The sequence below is a fragment of the Gamsiella multidivaricata genome, assembly GCF_025024155.1.
Source record: "Gamsiella multidivaricata strain RSA 2152 chromosome Unknown BC939scaffold_19, whole genome shotgun sequence".
In the NCBI taxonomy this organism is placed as follows: Eukaryota; Fungi; Mortierellomycota; class Mortierellomycetes; order Mortierellales; family Mortierellaceae; genus Gamsiella; species Gamsiella multidivaricata.
The window spans coordinates 150824-168617 of record NW_026251727.1 but is presented as its reverse complement, the minus strand read 5'-3'; the positions used below and the strand labels follow the sequence as shown (position 1 = coordinate 168617).

At 49.6% G+C, this 17794-nt stretch overlaps 7 protein-coding genes across 7 annotated transcripts; 3 read left to right on the top strand and 4 right to left on the bottom strand.

Annotated features, from left to right (window-relative positions):
• Window positions 1-1180: 1180 nt before the first annotated feature.
• Window positions 1181-3498, top strand: BC939DRAFT_475452 (uncharacterized protein; the record flags this gene model as incomplete). The annotated part of the gene is made up of 3 exons (XM_051558497.1): window positions 1181-2801; window positions 2954-3101; window positions 3327-3498. The coding sequence occupies 3 exons, from the start codon at window positions 1181-1183 to the stop codon at window positions 3496-3498; spliced, it is 1941 nt and encodes a 646-aa protein (XP_051414128.1).
• Window positions 3499-3722: 224 nt separating this feature from the next.
• Window positions 3723-6239, bottom strand: BC939DRAFT_421964 (uncharacterized protein). The gene is made up of 5 exons (XM_051553102.1): window positions 5846-6239; window positions 5452-5724; window positions 5193-5323; window positions 4561-5056; window positions 3723-4439 (listed from the first exon to the last, which is right to left on the bottom strand). The coding sequence occupies exons 1-5, from the start codon at window positions 5940-5942 to the stop codon at window positions 3817-3819; spliced, it is 1620 nt and encodes a 539-aa protein (XP_051414127.1). The 5' UTR covers window positions 5943-6239; the 3' UTR covers window positions 3723-3816.
• Window positions 6240-6359: 120 nt separating this feature from the next.
• On the bottom strand, window positions 6360-9063 carry BC939DRAFT_409106 (putative adipose-regulatory protein-domain-containing protein). Its single transcript, XM_051552898.1, has 6 exons — window positions 8844-9063; window positions 8496-8731; window positions 8331-8400; window positions 8090-8233; window positions 7727-7959; window positions 6360-7620 (listed from the first exon to the last, which is right to left on the bottom strand). The coding sequence occupies exons 1-6, from the start codon at window positions 8856-8858 to the stop codon at window positions 6528-6530; spliced, it is 1791 nt and encodes a 596-aa protein (XP_051414126.1). The 5' UTR covers window positions 8859-9063; the 3' UTR covers window positions 6360-6527.
• A 476-nt stretch (window positions 9064-9539) lies between these two features.
• On the bottom strand, window positions 9540-12215 carry BC939DRAFT_527321 (P-loop containing nucleoside triphosphate hydrolase protein). Its single transcript, XM_051561412.1, has 8 exons — window positions 12048-12215; window positions 11864-11919; window positions 11662-11760; window positions 11306-11477; window positions 11052-11191; window positions 10484-10958; window positions 10056-10373; window positions 9540-9954 (listed from the first exon to the last, which is right to left on the bottom strand). The coding sequence occupies exons 1-8, from the start codon at window positions 12133-12135 to the stop codon at window positions 9749-9751; spliced, it is 1554 nt and encodes a 517-aa protein (XP_051414125.1). The 5' UTR covers window positions 12136-12215; the 3' UTR covers window positions 9540-9748.
• A 281-nt stretch (window positions 12216-12496) lies between these two features.
• On the top strand, window positions 12497-13879 carry BC939DRAFT_445703 (HotDog domain-containing protein). Its single transcript, XM_051554839.1, has 6 exons — window positions 12497-12659; window positions 12742-12790; window positions 12905-12970; window positions 13064-13169; window positions 13248-13300; window positions 13390-13879. Exons 1-6 carry the CDS (start codon window positions 12628-12630, stop codon window positions 13552-13554), a joined length of 471 nt encoding a protein of 156 aa, XP_051414124.1. The 5' UTR covers window positions 12497-12627; the 3' UTR covers window positions 13555-13879.
• Window positions 13880-14042: 163 nt separating this feature from the next.
• Window positions 14043-16218, top strand: BC939DRAFT_93997 (GL12416-like protein). The gene is made up of 4 exons (XM_051562010.1): window positions 14043-14337; window positions 14496-14584; window positions 14812-14869; window positions 14978-16218. Exons 1-4 carry the CDS (start codon window positions 14231-14233, stop codon window positions 16077-16079), a joined length of 1356 nt encoding a protein of 451 aa, XP_051414123.1. The 5' UTR covers window positions 14043-14230; the 3' UTR covers window positions 16080-16218.
• A 272-nt stretch (window positions 16219-16490) lies between these two features.
• Window positions 16491-17470, bottom strand: BC939DRAFT_475447 (ubiquinol-cytochrome c reductase complex 14 kDa protein; the record flags this gene model as incomplete). The annotated part of the gene is made up of 3 exons (XM_051558496.1): window positions 16491-16514; window positions 16634-16872; window positions 17362-17470. The coding sequence occupies 3 exons, from the start codon at window positions 17468-17470 to the stop codon at window positions 16491-16493; spliced, it is 372 nt and encodes a 123-aa protein (XP_051414122.1).
• Window positions 17471-17794: the final 324 nt, after the last annotated feature.

Below are 17794 nucleotides of genomic sequence, written 5' to 3'. Positions count from 1 at the left end.
CAGGTTTACTATACATTTATCCAAAATCAGATGTGAGGTGACTCGACTAGACAATCGACAATGGAGCAATGTCCGCAGGTGTAGATTGTGCGTGACAAAAAAACGCTCCCCTAATACAAGTGTTATCCCCCTGGCTCTACAACCCCACTGAGGACTCCATTGAGTTCGGATGGCAGGGCTTTACAGCGCGTTTCCATCGTTTGTATTGAAGGAGTTACATCTCTACAAAGTTTTGTCATTTCTTCTTCAGCACCCTAAGATCTCGCTGCTGAATCATCTTTTTGCACATCGGAGCACGCTGTTGTCCTCTCAAGCACCAGTTTGCTTATACTAGCCGCGAGCGTTTTCCCCAAATACCATTCCCTCATCGAAGCCTTGGATGCTGAGGAAGATAGCTTCGACGACTATTAAAAAAATATATAAAATGGATCTTCGGCAATTTTACATAGAGCGATAGGTTTTGTAGACAATGGGTGGTGGGTTTATACATTGGCATATAGACAAGGGAGGCTACTGCGGATGAAGATGATTATTCGCTTCAAGCGGCCAAGGCACTCTCCACTTCAATAGGCGACGGATCCAGAAAGAAAAAAACGTCGTAGGTTAAATACTGTTTCTGTTGCCTCCTAGCCTTCCCACGCGAAGGCGTTACGGGCTCGAACCAAGAGGTTCCAGGGCCTTCGCCCTATCGACAATGCGCACATTCGTATTAACAAACACAAGGGAGAAAGCTGGCAAAAGAGGAGCGTCGAGCCACTCTACAATGCTGAGAGTGCTGCAAAGCAGGGAGAGAAAATGGCAAGGCTGAGATGTTGTATTGAGCAGCAATATTGAAACTACTAAGTATTCCAGGTACGCGCCTCCCTTACTTGAACCTTAGCCTTTACCTAATAAAGCCCAGCACGCCCAGCTCGCGCTTTTTTTCTGAGCTTCTCCCCATCCTAGTGCTACCAGCACCACTATCACCGCCAGTCAGCAAGCACTGGAGTCATCTTGAAGCTCTCGGCATCCAAGAACGATGCCACGGGGGTCCCAAAGTGAAGAGGAGGTTACGGTAAGATGAAGGAAATATGCTGTTTCAGTGCTCTTATTAGAATTATAACAATAAGCGATCGACGAAACACTAAAAAGCAAGCACAGCAAAAGGAGCAAAATATCCTTCGCCATTTCTGCCAAGAACATGAATGCAAGTAATCATCATCATCATCGCCATCATCCCCGAAGCGCCATGAATGTCGACGAATCAACTGGTGAGGAGTCTTTCATTCCCAGTGCAGGAGCGACCGCAGCAAGCACCGCAGCCCCTTTGTCCGCCAATGATATGCAGTTTTCGAGTTTTATGAGGAACTCGGTTCAGGAGGCCTACTTTCTGGTGGCCATCGACAAGATTGGTCCACACACCGCGCAGCGCTGTATGAAAACAGTATTCTGGAGCCGCGTTGTCGACTGGCTCAATTCTATTGACGAGCAGTGGCGGAAGGAGGACCGACAGCCGCTTTTCAGCGACCTGTCGCCATCCGCATGCATCGAACGATGGAGAACCCTTTCCGCTGAGGGCGCGCAGTACATGACATTTGGAGATACACGGATCGTAGAAGGAAGGGACCAAAAACCAACCCCACATCAGGATAAATGGCGTTGGGACATGATTACGCGTTTGCATCGGGAGGAGCTGAAGGCTCGGGAGCTTGATAACACACGACTGAGTCCTACGCCCCAACTGTCAACGCAAGCAGAGGCGCCTCAAACGTCGTCCTCGGATACCCGACAGACGCAGGAATGGGACGCATCTCGGGAACCGCAGGCCACGTCGAGGAGCGACGATGAACAGCACCAGATACCGAACAATTCTTCTCACCTTGAACAGTTTCATGGAACTTCGACACAGCAGCAGCAAAAACAGCAACGAGAACACGACAATCTTTTGACATTACAGCAGTCGAAAGCCTGCAAGGAAATTTTGCAACATCCCCTACAGCCAGCCATAGCTCATTCTCGAGCAACACCACATGGTCCTATGCACCCTCTATCGCAGTCTGGAGGACCATATCAACCATCCCAGCCTGCGGGGTCATGTCCTCAGTCATCGCAGGTCTCAAGTTCATATTCTCAAGCATCACAGTCTTCAAGTTCATACTCTCAAGAGTCGCAACCAGAGGCACTGCATCCCATGGACCTACCGCCTGGGCAGCGTTCAAGACTCAACACCGTCATGTTCCAGCCACCATCACCTGCAGGATTGGATGCTATCCGTCCCGTATCCCAAAGACTGGAGCCGATGGGAAAAAAAGACATCCAACGAGTCACCAGACGCGTCAGTACCGCACCTCAACCACAGGAACCATCGGCATTTGCCGAGATTGTTCCGCAACTGTCGCAAACCCCACAACCATCGCAACCCCCACAACTATCGCAACCCCCACAACCACCGCAACCATCGCAACCAACGCAACCAACGCAACCAACACGATCGAACGGCATTACTCTCCAAGTGGCGGAAAGAATCGAAGAGTCAGGGCCAGGACCAGGACCAGAAGCACAATCGAAACCAGAGCCACAGTTAGCAGAACCAGGGCAGGAGGCGTTCAGAGATGTATCTGTATTACCGCCATCGCCCTCAAAGAGATCAAGCGACGTTATCCCTTCATTACACCAAGAGGCCGACGAAACAAAACCCCAGCTTGTGATAATCGAACTCTCTCCATTGCCCCAGATCTCGAGCACCACTATCCCGCAAATTCGACACAGCGTCGAGAACCCAGTCGAATCAGGGCTCTCCGATACTGAAAGTTATGAGAACAGTAGCACTGCCGTCAGCCCCGGAATCCAGTCCATGTTAATCGAGGATTGTCGAGACGTGAAACGGATCCGCCTTGACCTTGACCTTGATGAGCCGAGTTCAGGGGCCTCATTACACAGAAACGCACAGACTCCGACGCATACACGGACACAGGGCCATATAAAAACCCAGATGCAGGTACCGACGCGGACGCAGAAGCAAATGGAACCCCAGACTCAGATACGGATGCAGAAGCACATAGAGCCGCAAACACAAATCCGGAGGAAGAGGCACATGGAGACTCAGATTGGGATTCAGGCACGTAAGAACTCGACGAGCCAGACTCAAACCCAGACTCTGACCCAGACCCTGACCCAGACGGATGTGCGCCCCCAGACATGTATCATCAGCACGCAGATGCAAATACAGTCAAATGCACGGACCCAGACATATGCGACCGCACAGACCCAAACCTCCGTGAACGCACAGACTCAGACCCCCAACCAGGCACAGACCCAGACTGATACTCTGATTGATATGTATCAAGAGGCATCGACTCTGACACACGCGCAGACAGAACCAGACACGCAGATACAGGTGAACGTCCAGAGGAACGAAGATCCACATACATGGAATTCGCAGCAAGCGCTCCAAAAACTACAAGAGATCCTATCCGAGCAATTGAAGCTCCAGCAGCAACAGGCAGCACTGCTACTTGAGAGCGAGGCGCTGGAACAGGAGCGTCTTGCGCTCGAAAAGGCCAGAAAGAAAGCAGAGGAGCGACGGCAGCGAGAGATGTTCGTCATGATGGCCAAAGTTGCACAGCGACGGAGTTAAACAATAAAACGAAACTTAAATCCTCAAATGCTGCCAATTTTTTCCTGCTCCGGCTGTCAAAGAGAGAGAGACCAATGAGCTGCGCCCAGATCCCAGACATTGATGTCTAATAATGTATCTATTATTACTATAGTTTTTATAAAACTATCGAGCATCAAAAGAAAAAAAAGAAAAAAAAAGAAAAAACGGCATTCGTTGCTTTACGAAAAATACTGGATCTCCAACCCCACAGATTTTACTATCGGGGCCTGGGCATACGGCGAGAACACATGCCCGACGAATCCGAGACTGAACAACAACTTATTAAACCTGCCCTCCCACATAATGGCCAGTCCAGATTGTGCCCCTAAGCGCGCCTTGATCACCCCGACAATCGGCTGCTTCTCCTCCGCGTCTCCTCCCAGAGTCTTCCCACCAGAAGTTGTCGTTGGCAAGTCTGGTACGCCCACAGTTTTCGGGAACGGGATCTCATCCCCCTTGTGGTCCGCTGCTGAAGCCGAAGATGAAGAAGCCGATTTCCGCTCCCGGATCCACCACTCGACACCGGCCGTCAGCTCACTGTCATAACTGTACAGGTTAAAATCGAACCGCGAGCACAGCCCCAGATCCGGATGAACTTGTGCGGCATAACTACTCGAGACATGTCCCATGATCGGATTCAGGGTTTGAGTGATCGTGATCGGGATATAATTTTGATGATGCTCTGGAGACGTCGAGGTCGGGTACCGAGGTGTTACTGTGGTTGTTGAAGCGTTGTCCTCATCAGATTCTGTAGCGATAGGCGCCAAAGGTGGAAGTGTCCTGTACCGCAGACCTGTTGACACTACATCCACCACGTTGCACCGAAAAAATAAAAAAAGTATAAGAGTATTTAGACAACACTGAACATCTTGTAGCATTTTGAGGATACTTATAGAGTTGTCGAAAGAACAGTGCAGACTTACGGCCTCCAAGTTTTTCGGTCGCACTGTAATAGATCTCAGCGCCTGCTGACCAATACCCACGAATCCTCTCCGCCGGAGCCGTTGCCCATTCTTCCCCCTCCACCGCTGTCTCCTCGCCCAAATACCCCGCTCTCTCATCACTTTTCAGTCTCTTCTTCCTCGCCTCTTCTACTTTCTTATTATCCAACAAATCCAACGTCGCTGTCGAACTGGCCGCCTCAGAAACCTTATCCACCACCCCAGTAGTAGCAGCAGTAGGCGTTTCAAACTCCTGTTCCAGATCAATTGACGCACTATCCTGATTATTCAACAAAATCTCCTCCGTCTGCTTTCCTCGCCGACGCCGCTGTCGTCCTTCGTTTAACATGCCCTCGTAAGAATCATCGAAATCCCGTCCGAAATTGTACAGTCCTCGGATCCCGATCAATCCATCGTCCGTTGTAAACGACATCTCTGCACAGTATTTCCCCTTGTCGTATTGGAATTGTGCCGAAAGCTATTATTATTTTTTTGTTTCCCATGTAGAAAGAGGTGGGGAAAAAAAATAAAATAGATCATTGGATATTATGTTTAGTGAGCGAGGCAAGAACATAAACCAGTCAACATGAAAGAAGAGAATGAAGATGCTTTACATGGGATGCACTCCTGGAGGCTGGATCACTAATTCCCGAGATCACATATTGTCGATGCTTCGAAATCCGTCGACTATACAACGCCTCCAGTCTCGCATTCGCCAAATTCATCCTTCCGCACAGCAAATAATCTAACGTCGAAAGAAAAAGAGGCCTGTGAGTGTACGATCTCTCCTCCTCAAATTCCCCTCAAGGCTGGAAAAAAATACATGTATATATTTTGTAACCGCAACTGCAACCGCAAAAGAAAAACTCATACCTTTCCGTTTCTTCCCATCCTGATCATACTCCGTCCACTGATCTGCCTCCCGAATCGAATGATCCAAACAAATAATCCGGAACCGATCCACCAAATGTCGAAACCTCACCGACGCAGAGTCATCGATCATCAGCGCCCTCGACGTAAACAAGTACCCAACAGACCCCTCCAGGACCGGAAGCGCGTTCATCGTCGTCGTCGTCTTGAATACTGAGCTCGGGAGCTTTGAAAGACGCAGGGATATTCCCTGTGGTGCTTGAAAATCCAGTAGCGCTTTTTTTTTTTTTTTTTTGTCAGTGCACAGAAACATAAGAAAAAAAGTAAGTACCAAAGTAATTTAAACGATCCAATTTTAAAGTATATAAAAAATAAAAAATAAAAGTCGAGGACATACCACGCGAGGTTGCGCACAGATGTGAATATTGGTTATCTTCGTTCCAGCCAGAGGCACGATAGTACCGCCTGAGGCAGTACTCCATAAAGTCGTACATCGCGTGCGAAGCCAGCTCTGCTGTCCTGAAAGCCTGTTATGTGTAGAATATATCGTTATCCTGCCCAGGAGAGCCGTATGTGGAAAAAAATAGTTCTGTCGATGGCAGCGCTATCACAGAAGCGCAGACCTGATACAGTTGGGATGCAAAGCAAGTCTGATGAGTCTGAGATCAAAGAATTGTCCTGGAATCGGATGGCAGGAATCGAGTCGAAAACTGGAAAGAGGCGAAGCAATATAAAAAGGTGAAGTAGATGGGGAGAGTGGGGAGAGTGGGGAGGGCGTGAGGAGGGCGTGAGGAGGAGTAAAGGATGATCTTGCAATCACTTTCGGGATCAAAGACCAACACCCGCAGGACTGTTTGTTTCATTTTTAGAAATAAGTGAATCAGGTACGAGCGCGTGAAAATCGCGATCGACGCGTTGATCGTGTTTCGTTTTTATTTCATTCCCCAGAAAAAGGTTATTTCACGATAAGAACAATGCGTTGCATGGAGGGTCATAAAAAAGAAGAATATGTTGCAAAATATGTGTCATGAGCTGTCGTTAAAAGAAAAAGGGCGCATTGTCATGTTCAATCATCACGCTCATGCGCGTCCTGAGCTCCGCCCAGTGCTTTCATGCCTTCCCAGCCGTGTGCTTCGGCTCTCCGTGGTATGTCTTGATCTCACCGCCGACCTGGGTCCGCCAGGTGAGCGGTCTGAAAGCGTCGCAAAATCGTCCTCTCCAAACGTAACATCGCCATCGTCCTCCTCATCTTCCTCAACACCTTCCAAATATTCATCCTCCTCTTCGGTATATTCTGACTCCACAGCCGTGCGACGAGTGCCAGCGCCCCTCTGGGACATCTGGAACTCAGAGGACTGTTCAGAAAGCACCGAAGGAGGAGGCGGTGGGGGAGGCTGGAATTCAGACGAAGTAGTCATGTGGAGGCTGCGTCTTCCAACACGTCGTGAGCTCCCTGTGGTCATCGCACTGCCAGACGTGGAAGCACCGTCATCAAGTTCCCCAAGCTGATCCTGCGGTACAGTTTTGGTGGTCATAGTTGTTGTCGTAGTCCGCTGCTGCAGCCTCTCTGGTTCCCTTCCGGAGCGAGTTGAAGAGGACGTAACACCCGTTGTCCCTGCTTCCACATAGCGATGCTGAGAAGGCGTCAATGGTCTCTCAGGCACAACAGCCTCATCCCTGACTGTGGATGACTGACCCCGTGAGACCCGGTCGCCCAGTTCTTGATCCTGCTCATCATCGTCATCCTCCATTTCGTCGTGATCAAATGCGAGACCAGTTGTCCGACCCAGAGAACTGTTTCCGAGCAAATCGTGCTCTTCATACTCGCTGTCAGACTCGTTGCTGTACTGTTGACCCTGACCATGTTCCTGCAACTGTGGCTGACGAGGCGAGGGGCCAACGGATGGCAACTGAGCTCCGGGTGCAGTAGATGGTCCTGCTGCAAATGTGGTAGGAGCACGCAGCTGCTGTTGCTGAGTAGGCTGCCCTGGCATAGTCCTCTGTTGACCTGGTTGAGGATGGAGCTGGTGTGCAATCGCCAATGCCTCTGCATCCGTTCCAAACCAGCCTGCGAGCACCTGCCAAGTGACGACCGAAAAGATAATCTCCCAGAAAATGAAGACTGACATGAACACCAGAGCTGTGGAGAGCTTATAGTAGTACATGAAATATCTATTTTGGAAAAACAAATGTACGTCCCGGTTAGTTTTTTATGCCTTTGACAAGTTGCAACTTATAATGCCGAAAAAAAAAATTACAAAAAAGCAATGGTGCTTACCTGAGGCCATGGAAGTGCGCGTCGATATGGATGGAGCTCTTGTACACTTGTAATTCTGGGCTGGAGATTTCGACATATGCGCGAGCAACAGGGTTGGAAGCGTCCTCAATATAGTTTTCGACCAAAGGCACCCTCAGCATCTGATCTTCCTTGGACCAGTCCAGCACCAAAGGCACTGCCTTCCATGCTGTCTTCATGAGTTTCAGGGGCACTGATTGGTAGGTGAGGATGGTCTAGTCAATGCAACGTTCATTTTTATCATGCATGAGCACAGATGTTAGACAAAGACGTACTTCATTTATCTCTCACGCGCACACGATTGTAGGCAGATCATCAGAAAAAAAATTCCCACTGTCAACTTACAGGTCTGCTGGAGGTCATGATGATCTTGCCATCCGCGCGCAGCAAGGTGACCATGACCATGAAATTGCCGATTTCCACATTTCTTTCCGAGGTAGGGACATGCAACTTGACTGAAATGTCGTACGCTTGGTCTGCACGCAAGAACTAAGGCAACGACATGATATTGGCATTAGCGGTTTTCCTGAATTGGAATACCAAATGAGATATCCTGCGATTAAAGCAAACAAAAAAGAAAAAGTACCTGTCCGTATCGTCCTCCCCTCGAAAAGTCGATTTCAGCTGAAGGACCGTTCACAATCAGTCCAGGGGCACTATCAAGATGGGCCACGCGTTTTAGCACCGGTCGCGATAAAAAATAGGGGAGTTGAAGAATGACCAATATGCAATAAGATGGTGTTTTGCTTACGTTGGTCTCTCATATTGGAGATGAACCTGGCCGACATGTCCACGCTGAGGGATATAGACCCAATAGAAGCTGAGGTAGGCCACCAGGGAGACGCCGATGAGTAGGAGGAGGACGATAAGGCCGATAAAGAATTTGATGATCTTCCGGTGGAGGGCAGACGAGGTCAGCCACTGGGTGAGCTGCTGGACATAGGGCTCGAGGAGTGCCAGCAGCGGGGTGATGAAGAATGAGAGAATCTAAAGCAGAGAATGAAGACAAAGACAAGGTTTAGGTATTTTGGCTAGGCCATGGAGAGTGCAGGACGGAATGAATATTGGGCTGGGCTGCATGAAATGAAGAGAGACTTGCCTCAAAGAGGGTCATGGTTCAATGAGACCAAGGGAGGGTGTGTGTGTGTGTGTGTTTAGTGGCAAGTGGAAGAAATGAGTCGATGGAGCTGTGGGGGGTAATGGTGGGGAAGAGAGGGACGGGCGGGCAGAGTGGCAAAAATGGGCTTTAATATGAACACACTGTAAAAAAAAAGTCGCTGGGGTCGTGGGTCTTTTTTAAAGAGGATTTCTTAATAAAAAGTGCCTGTAAAAGAACAAAAGAACAAAAGAATAAAAGAATAAAAGAATAAAAGGAGAGAAGGCCGAGCACGAGCAAAGAGACTGCCAGGTCGTGTCAATCCTCATTCACTCTTCTCCATCCGATCTATCTCAATGCAACCAAATACCCCATGCCCCTCCTTCCCTTCAGACAAGCCAGAGTCATGATACACCCTCATAGTTGGCACTGGGACGGTGCCTCGTGCGCGCACCGAATTATTACTACATTCTCCTTTCCCGCCCTTGCTGACATGCTGGCATGCTGACATGTGAAGCACAATTATCAAAAAGTGCTCACCTAAACACTCCCCTTTCGTGCTGCACTAACAGTAATATGACAGCATCGATCGGATACGCCTGTGCACTTGCTCTCACATCTTTCTAGCTTCCTTGGTAGACAAGTGTGCGCATGCTCCACTTGGCTTCTTGGCACTCCCACATGGCACTCTAGTAAAGACACGCTGTGCCATGTCACGCGAAGCGACAATGCTCTTCTCCACCACAATCGATGCACGCATGGACCTGTCCCCTTGAAAGTTTTCTTTTTTATTCGCTTTCGATTACAATTTTCATTGTCAAGATATTCCAGTACTGCTGCTTTGTTTCGATAGCCTCCATTCTTCAGCTCCTTCTCTCATATCATCCTCATATATGTGCACAGACACTCTAGTTGTCATCATCGCCCTCATCCTCAGGCGCTGCTGCCTCGCCATCGTCTCTGCTGCCATGGCGACCACGACCCTTACGGTCACGCTGGTAGAACTCCGCAAGCAGCTTTTGGGGGATACGGTTCAGCATCTCCTTAGGGAAGATGCGGAGCAGCGACCAAGCTTGGTCAAGCGACTCGAATACAGATCGCGACTCGTAGTTGCCTATCCACAACAAATCGGACCCCCATCGTCAGTATATCTTGTCATGAAAATATATACCATGCAGCGCAGACAAAGAAAAACACGACCATCAATTGATGTACCTTGCGCAATATAAGTCTTCTCAAACTTCTCCAAGAACTCCAAACTAAGCTTGTCCTCCTGGTTCAGGGCCTCCTCTCCGACGACTGCCTTCATGGCTGCGGCATCACGACCAATAGCATACTTGGCGTACAACTGATTGGAAACATCTCCGTGATCCTTGCGTGTTAGCTTCTCACCAATGGCGGACTTCATCAGACGCGACAGCGACGGCAAGACGTTGATGGGTGGGTAAATCTGACGGTTGTGCATCTGTCGGTCCACAAAGATCTGACCCTCAGTAATGAATCCAGTCAAATCAGGAATAGGGTGGGTGATATCTATTCAATTTGAAAAAAAAAAAAAAAAAACGTCGTTCGCTCGTCAGTATTAAGCGTGGGTCAAGGCGGCATTCATAGGATTCGCCCAGATGGAAAATGCAGGAACTTACCATCGTTAGGCATGGTCAGAATGGGAATCTGAGTGATGGAACCGTTTCTGCCGTCGACACGACCGGCACGCTCATAAATGGTCGACAAATCAGTGTACATATAACCGGGATAACCACGACGACCAGGAACCTCCTCACGAGCAGCAGAGACTTCACGCAACGCATCGGCATAGGAACTCATATCCGTCAAGATGACTAGGACGTGCTTCTCCAGCTGGTAGGCATAGTACTCTGCAGTGGTCAAAGCCAGACGAGGAGTAATAATACGCTCAATTGTCGGGTCGTTGGCCAAGTTGAGGAACAGCGTCACACGTTCGATCGAACCATCCTCCTCGAAATCCTGCTTGAAGAAGCGAGCAGTCTCCATGTTGACTCCCATAGCCGCAAACACAATGGCAAAGTTATCCTCGTGATCATCGAACACACCCTTGGTCTTCTTGACCAAACCAGCCTGTCTGCAAATCTGGGCAGCAATCTATGGTAACAACGGCAGAAATTGAACCTCTGTTAGAAGACATATAGAGAACAATAACAATGGCAATAAAGCGAAACCACCACCCTACAGTACCTCGTTGTGAGGAAGACCAGCGGCAGAGAAAATGGGAATCTTTTGACCACGAGCAATAGAGTTCATGGTATCAATGGCAGAGATACCGGTCTGGATCATCTCCTCGGGGTAGATACGGGAATAAGGGTTAATGGGCGAGCCTATAGTCAACAAGGTGAGTACGCGTTAGAGAATGTTGCGACTTGTCCTCTCGATGCGGATTAAGCATGTCGATTATAGTCAGCTGGGTTGTTTGGCCGCGTCATGTCATGTACCTTGGATATCAAGGTAGTCCTCCGCAAAGACCTTGGGACCCTTGTCGATACTCTTTCCTGATCCGTTGTAAACACGTCCTAACATGTCCTCGGAGACGGGCATTTTCAACACATCGCCAGAGAATTCAGCGTGTGTCTGCTTGGCATCAATTCCTGACGTGCCCTCAAAGACCTACAGTTGAATGGTGACAACCCAATATTTTTTAGGGAGAATCTCAAAGTCAGCCGCCCTGTCATTAGCACCTCCAGGCATAATATCATCCCCTGACTAGAGGTGTGATCACGTCGTCAAGACAAGTAGAGATCGAAAAATAACCCATCCTGCCTAAAAAAAATAAAATAAAAAATGCATGTACCTGAACGACAGCACGCTTGCCCTGGACCTCCAGGACTTGACCAGCGCGCTTGGTGCCATCGGGGAGAGTGAGTTCTACAATCTCAGAGAACTTGGGGAACTATAGAGCGCGACAAAAAAACAAAGAGTGAGTGAGTACCATAAAATGATGCACTTGCACACTTGCTTGAACACTGAGGCAAACGGTCTCGTTTGAATCGTACCTTGACATTGTCGAGCATAACCAAGGGACCGTTGACACCGGCGACCGTGCGGTAATCTAACGTCGAAAGGCACGTTTGTTACAGTCAGAATGCATTACTTCGAGCAGACTCTTGCCTGTCGACAACGTGTTGCCCATCGTTGCTTATATATTATTTTTTTTCCAGCACTCGATTCCTTATTTACCGAGACGGGGTTCGATGGCATAGTTGCGTGTGACAGCGGCGGCATGGAGCACACTGGCTTCCTTAGAGGAGAGGCGAGGATCCATCATGCTTGTTGGGGAAGGGTGAGTTGAGTGAGGGGAGGAGGAATGTGCGTTTTGTGGTTGAAGAGGGGCTCGGTTGCGCGTCTTTGCATCGGTGGGCGTGATGCATGGGTGAACGAGAGAGGGGCAGCAGAGGCGCTGTTAAGGGCTGTGGACTGACCCTCTCCCTCACGTCATTGCTCATCTCGGTCGTGAGAAAGCACCTGTCGATAAGAGTTAGGGATGATGGGTGGCACCTCTGCGACCTGATATTAATCGACAACATGGATGCTATTGATTTGCATGGCGCTGTCTCTGCTAGCTCTAGCAGTTGGGTAACCTGGTAACTGGTTGGGGCTGGCGAAGGGGGAGGAGAAGGGGCACAATAGGAGGTAATAGTATGCGTGTGCAGCATCCGTTTCCCTTTCCCATTCTTTTTTAACAAATCAGGTCCTCCCGATCTCACCACCACTTTACATTCCTCCATCGACCTTCACCTTCAAAAAAAAAATAAAGACCATGGCAACACTGAACCACTGCAGAAAAGTCTGGTATGTCTTTGTGCGGGGTTTCGCACTGAGCCAACCACCCATAGTGCACGCGCCCTGAATTGTCATTTTTATTGCTCCGTAGGACCAACTTTTTGAATGCCGGCGGGTTTGATATGCAGGCCCTCTCAGGGGTAAGTCGATCGTGTACGGTGCCTGCTCCAACCTATCACTACAGAATATCAGTGGCACTAGCTGTCGTTCGTACATCTCATCCTCCTCGAGTTGTTACCTTACATCGTATATAGCTCAAACTAGTCTCGGCATCCAAAGGATCGATCTTGTGCGAGTTACAAGTTGAGAAACAGCATCTGGTGAGTTCACTTGCTCAGGACAGATCCATATCTACTCTTTGGATAGGTTTGAATTTCTTTGTGCCAACTCATCATTCTATTGTTCGTGTTTAGAACCGACTGGGTGGATGTCATGGTGGACTACTTAGTACGATCGTCGATGTCGGTGGATCGTTGGCCATTGCTGCTGAGAACATGCACGCGACTGGCGTTTCGACTGGTAAATCTTTTGGAAGAGATTGTTCGTGTTGTGCCATCGTTAGTTGACCACTAAACAAGGAAATACGTTATCTTGTAGATCTCAATGTCTCGTTCGTTTCTGGTGCCAAGATCGGCGATAAGTTGTCCATCGTAAGGGTCTACATATCTTCGCTTACTTTGGCCTCCAATTGATCTACACCAAGACGCACATGCTGATAAATTCTGGTCAACGTCATTAGGACTCGCGTTGCGATAATGTGGGTGGGTCTTTGGCGTTCACATCCGTCGAGATCAAAGTCGGCGACAAGGTTGTTGCACTGGGTCGACACACCAAGTTCGTTCGTAATGCACACAAGCAAAACGCGGAAATGAAGAGATTAGAAGGAGCTGCAGCATCCGAGTAAAAAGGCTTGTATGCCAGACAACGGCGACATGTCGTGTATGTGTGTGCCCTGCATGTTATCTATAGACAAGTTCATGCAATAAAATAGAAACGGCCGCCTAATGCGTTGTTCAGGGTGCAATACGAATTGGCAGTTGTACGTCGGCTTTTAGTCTTGACTCTTGGCCAGGGTCATAGGGGACGTGCACATTGGCATGCAGGAGCCCGGAATGTTTGTCCTGCCCATGGACGCAGAAAAAGCAGAAAAAAAGACGCGGGTTAAAGAAATGGTGCATGCAGACAGGAGAAAGAGGAGAAAGTGGGGAAGGAAGATTATCAGACTAGAGGGGTCAGCTGAGTTTGCAGCGGCAGTGGGATGGGAAGGAATACATGTACATTGTCCAATGCACGTATATGATGGGGATGGGGATGGGGATGGGGGTGGGGACGGGACGGGCGTACGGGAAAGAGGGGACAGGGCACGAATGGTCAGTCGCCCAGTCGTGCCCACCATGACAATGGGCATTAAATATCTCCCCCACCTTCCTCTCTCTCTTTTCTCTTTTTCTCTTCTCTTTTCTTCATCGGTTTTCCTCAGTCCCCTAACACGACTCCACACGACCGGCTCATTCACGTTCATCCACACATACGCCTTATCCCACACCCTCAAGTCCCTTTCTCATCTCACCTGAATCACCATGCGCGAAGTCATCTCTCTCCACGTCGGACAGGCTGGTATCCAGATTGGTAACGCCTGCTGGGAGCTCTACTGCCTCGAGCACGGCATCGAGCCTGATGGCAAGGTGTAAGTCTTCTTTCTATTTCTCTTTATCCATCTGTATCCATGCATGCACCAGGCACGTACTCCGCCTTGGTATTTGCCTCTGGGCGGAATAGTGGCAGGGCCGGAAGACTGCTTTATTTCAATTGCGACTAATGCCCCTGTTTCCGCTCTCAACACAGTGCCTCCGACAAGAAGGCCTCGCAGTTCGACTCTTCCTCAAGCACCTTCTTCTCTGAGACCGGCGCTGGCAAGCACGTCCCCCGCGCGAGTAAGTCCTATGTCTTTGTTGATAAAAGGAGGCGGACCGGGTGCGTGGGACTGGTGTGGTTCGAACAAGAGCTCTCGGCCCATGAACAAAAATCAATCTTCTCTCAAAGTGTCTGAGCGTGGCGAGATGATGTTCATTAAGGGAGCAAGGGAGACAGCCGGAGAAACAAGGAGGACATGTTTGCTGACTTGTCGTTCTCCCCCATCTGTGTTTGCCATCACTCATAGTCTTCGTCGACCTTGAAGAGACCGTCGTCGACGAGGTCCGTAACGGCACTTACCGCACGTAAGTGGATTTGCATCTACTGCTGCTAACGGAAGGATGTGCTAATATGGCTCATCATGCAGCTGCTTATGGCCGACATTGCTTAACACTCATTCTTTACCCATGTAGCCTTTTCCACCCCGAGCAGATGATCAGCGGCAAGGAGGACGCCGCTAACAACTACGCTCGTGGCCACTACACCATCGGCAAGGAGCTCGTCGACTCTGTCCTCGACCGCGTTCGCAAGCTCGCTGATGCCTGTACGGGTCTCCAGGGCTTCTTGGTTTTCCACTCCTTTGGCGGTGGTACGGGATCCGGTTTTGGTGCCCTGCTCCTCGAGCGTCTCTCGGTTGACTATGGCAAGAAGTCTAAGCTCGAGTTCGCGGTTTACCCCGCCCCCGAGATGGCCACCTCCGTTGTCGAGCCCTACAACTCGATCTTGACCACTCACACCACCCTCGAGCACACCGACTGCGCCTTCATGGTCGACAACGAGGCCATTTACGATATTTGCAAGCGCAACCTCGATGTCTCCCGCCCAACCTACACCCACTTGAACCGCATGATTGCCCAGGTCGTGTCCTCGATTACGGCTTCGCTCCGCTTTGTCGGCTCCTTGAATGTGGACTTGACCGAGTTCCAGACCAACTTGGTCCCTTATCCTCGCATTCACTTCCCCTTGGTCACCTATGCGCCCATCCTTTCTGCCAAGAAGGCATTCCACGAGCAGCTCTCCGTCAACGAGATCACGACTGCCTGCTTTGACATTCAGAACCAGATGGTCAAGTGCGACCCTCGCCAGGGTAAGTACATGGCCTGCTGTCTTTTGTACCGCGGCGATGTCATTCCCAAGGATGTCAGTGCCGCCATTTCCGTCGTCAAGACCAAGAAGACCATCCAGTTCGTTGACTGGTGCCCCACTGGATTCAAGGTCGGCATCAATGACCAGCCTCCCTCTGTCATCCCTGGTGGCGAGGTGGCCAAGGTTCAGCGTGCGGTTTGCATGCTTTCCAATACAACTGCCATTGGTGAGGCCTGGTCTCGTCTGGACCATAAGTTCGATCTGATGTACGCCAAGCGTGCTTTCGTGCACTGGTATGTTGGAGAGGGCATGGAGGAGGGTGAATTCTCGGAAGCCCGTGAAGATCTCGCTGCATTAGAGAAGGACTATGAGGAGGTCGCCTCGGAGTCCATGGAGAACTTGGGCGAGGATGAGAATATTGAGTACTAAGTGGATTCATGCCACCGGAACTCCAATGCCGTCTCCCTATCTCCGTCCGCTCGACCTGACATTTTTCAGGAGTTCTGTTCCCATTTCCCCTCTGGAATTGATGCCGGAAGCATTGATGAGCGCGTCTCCAGTCTCTTTGCTGATTGCATTGATTGTGTGAAAACGAATATATCCTCTTCAAATAGCATAAAATGAAGATTTTTTTACTATAACCACCAGCAGTATCATCATAACGTGGTGTGGTGCCTTGGTCCAAAAGATGCCCTAGTTCGATGCAATGGTAAATCCAAAAATATCAAGCCAGAAAAGATCGTTTAGACCTGTTCTAGCTTGCAGTTTTTTATTCCTGCAGTATTCCTCTTTTTTTTTCCTTCAAACAATCCTGACTCTTCATGCAATGAATTGTTTCTTTTACTTTGTGAAAGATTTGATGTTCTACAGGATCAAAGTATGAAAAGACAAAGGTCGACAAGATGTTAGCATATATGTAAATAGAAGAAAAAAGTCCACCGTAGTTCTGATAATAGAATAGAAAAAAAAATCAATCCGCTTACGTTAAAGTCCGCCCTCTCCGAAAACTCGGCAGCGACCTCGTCAATGAGGGGAGTGAGGTATCGGACATCGTCCTCGGGCTTGAGGATGTTCTCCTTCGTCGCGACCGTGTGCGAGAGGGAGTACTGGAACGCAGTCTTCATGCGGAACACGCGCTCGTAGACTTCCTCGTCGGGGAGGCGGTTGGTGGCCTCACGGATAATGTCGGTCTCCTCGCGAAGAATATCGTCGTAGCGCAGACCTGGAAAAACAATGCGATGGTTGACAGTTTCGAATTTGGTTAACGAGGGAAGGTATGTATCTGAAGGGGGCGTTTATTCAAGATACGAAAGTCGTTGTTGAACCCTGTAGAATTCCTGAAAGTGCGTTCCTCAAACAAAAGTGTGCAGGCAAAGGTATAATGAGTATTGAGAGCACTGAAGGCGCTGTTTCTCGTTGGTGAGCTCCATGGGTGGGATCTCCCGAATCCAGTATTCCGTTTTTCACGTTTTTCACGTCACCGGTCAGAACGGCATATTTCCGAATCACCGAAAAGTCCGGAGGGGTTGGATGAGCGCGAAGGTGGTGTTGGGGGAAGAAGTATGGTCCTATTGTAGATCGCTGTAGCTGCTTCCTGTAGTTTCCGAATGAAGAATTGGTGCCAGAAAAAGAGAAGAAAGAAAGCAAGAGGGATGCATTTTCGATCAAGAGAGAGCTGTGGTGAATGGAGTTGCTTGGGGGAACCACGCACCAAGCTTGCGGTATCCGGCAGCGTTGACGAATGCGTTGGCAACGGGCTGGAGGGCGTTGGACCAGAACTTTGAGGCCTTGACCTGGTTGACGAGAGAGATTCCGGACATGTCTGGCTATGTTGCTGTAAACAGGATGGAGAGGGGAGCGGAGGGTCGTGGAATCGAAGAGGGTTGATGGAAGGAGTTGTTCGCTCTCTGCTCTTTCCTCCGGAGAAACGTGACCTGCGAGGGAGCCGTCGTCACAGTCTTCCCCCTCAGTCGCATTTGCAGTGGACACGCACACTCAACACACGCAACACCCCCCATTGAGCACACAGAAAGTCGTGTCCCTTTTATCTACCAACCTGCATTCAGTCTCCATTCCAGTCCTCAACAACCGCCCGGCTCCCTCTTCTCATCACTCGCCCACCCCACCAACCAACACCAGTAACC

Bases quoted from the DNA above. Each gene is read 5' to 3' on its own strand.
- BC939DRAFT_421964 (XM_051553102.1), bottom strand. From the start codon at position 5,942: ATGTACGACTTTATGGAGTACTGCCTCAGGCGGTACTATCGTGCCTCT. The intron at 5,324-5,451 runs GTATGAGTTTTT...TTTCGACGTTAG, and splicing joins GGATGGGAAGAAACGGAAAG to ATTATTTGCTGTGCGGAAGG. The intron at 5,057-5,192 runs GTAAAGCATCTT...AAATAATAATAG, and splicing joins CCTCCAGGAGTGCATCCCAT to CTTTCGGCACAATTCCAATA.
- BC939DRAFT_409106 (XM_051552898.1), bottom strand. The intron at 8,234-8,330 runs GTACTTTTTCTT...TCGTTGCCTTAG, and splicing joins GGGGAGGACGATACGGACAG to TTCTTGCGTGCAGACCAAGC. The intron at 7,621-7,726 runs GTAAGCACCATT...TTTCCAAAATAG, and splicing joins GCGCACTTCCATGGCCTCAG to ATATTTCATGTACTACTATA.
- BC939DRAFT_527321 (XM_051561412.1), bottom strand. From the start codon at position 12,135: ATGATGGATCCTCGCCTCTCCTCTAAGGAAGCCAGTGTGCTCCATGCC. The intron at 11,920-12,047 runs GTAAATAAGGAA...TTTCGACGTTAG, and splicing joins TGCCATCGAACCCCGTCTCG to ATTACCGCACGGTCGCCGGT. The intron at 11,761-11,863 runs GTACGATTCAAA...CGCGCTCTATAG, and splicing joins TTATGCTCGACAATGTCAAG to TTCCCCAAGTTCTCTGAGAT.
- BC939DRAFT_445703 (XM_051554839.1), top strand. From the start codon at position 12,628: ATGGCAACACTGAACCACTGCAGAAAAGTCTG. The intron at 12,791-12,904 runs GTAAGTCGATCG...CATCGTATATAG, and splicing joins ATATGCAGGCCCTCTCAGGG to CTCAAACTAGTCTCGGCATC. The intron at 12,971-13,063 runs GTGAGTTCACTT...GTTCGTGTTTAG, and splicing joins AAGTTGAGAAACAGCATCTG to AACCGACTGGGTGGATGTCA.
- BC939DRAFT_93997 (XM_051562010.1), top strand. From the start codon at position 14,231: ATGCGCGAAGTCATCTCTCTCCACGTCGGACAGGCTGGTATCCAGATT. The intron at 14,585-14,811 runs GTAAGTCCTATG...CATCACTCATAG, and splicing joins CAAGCACGTCCCCCGCGCGA to TCTTCGTCGACCTTGAAGAG. The intron at 14,870-14,977 runs GTAAGTGGATTT...TTACCCATGTAG, and splicing joins CGTAACGGCACTTACCGCAC to CCTTTTCCACCCCGAGCAGA.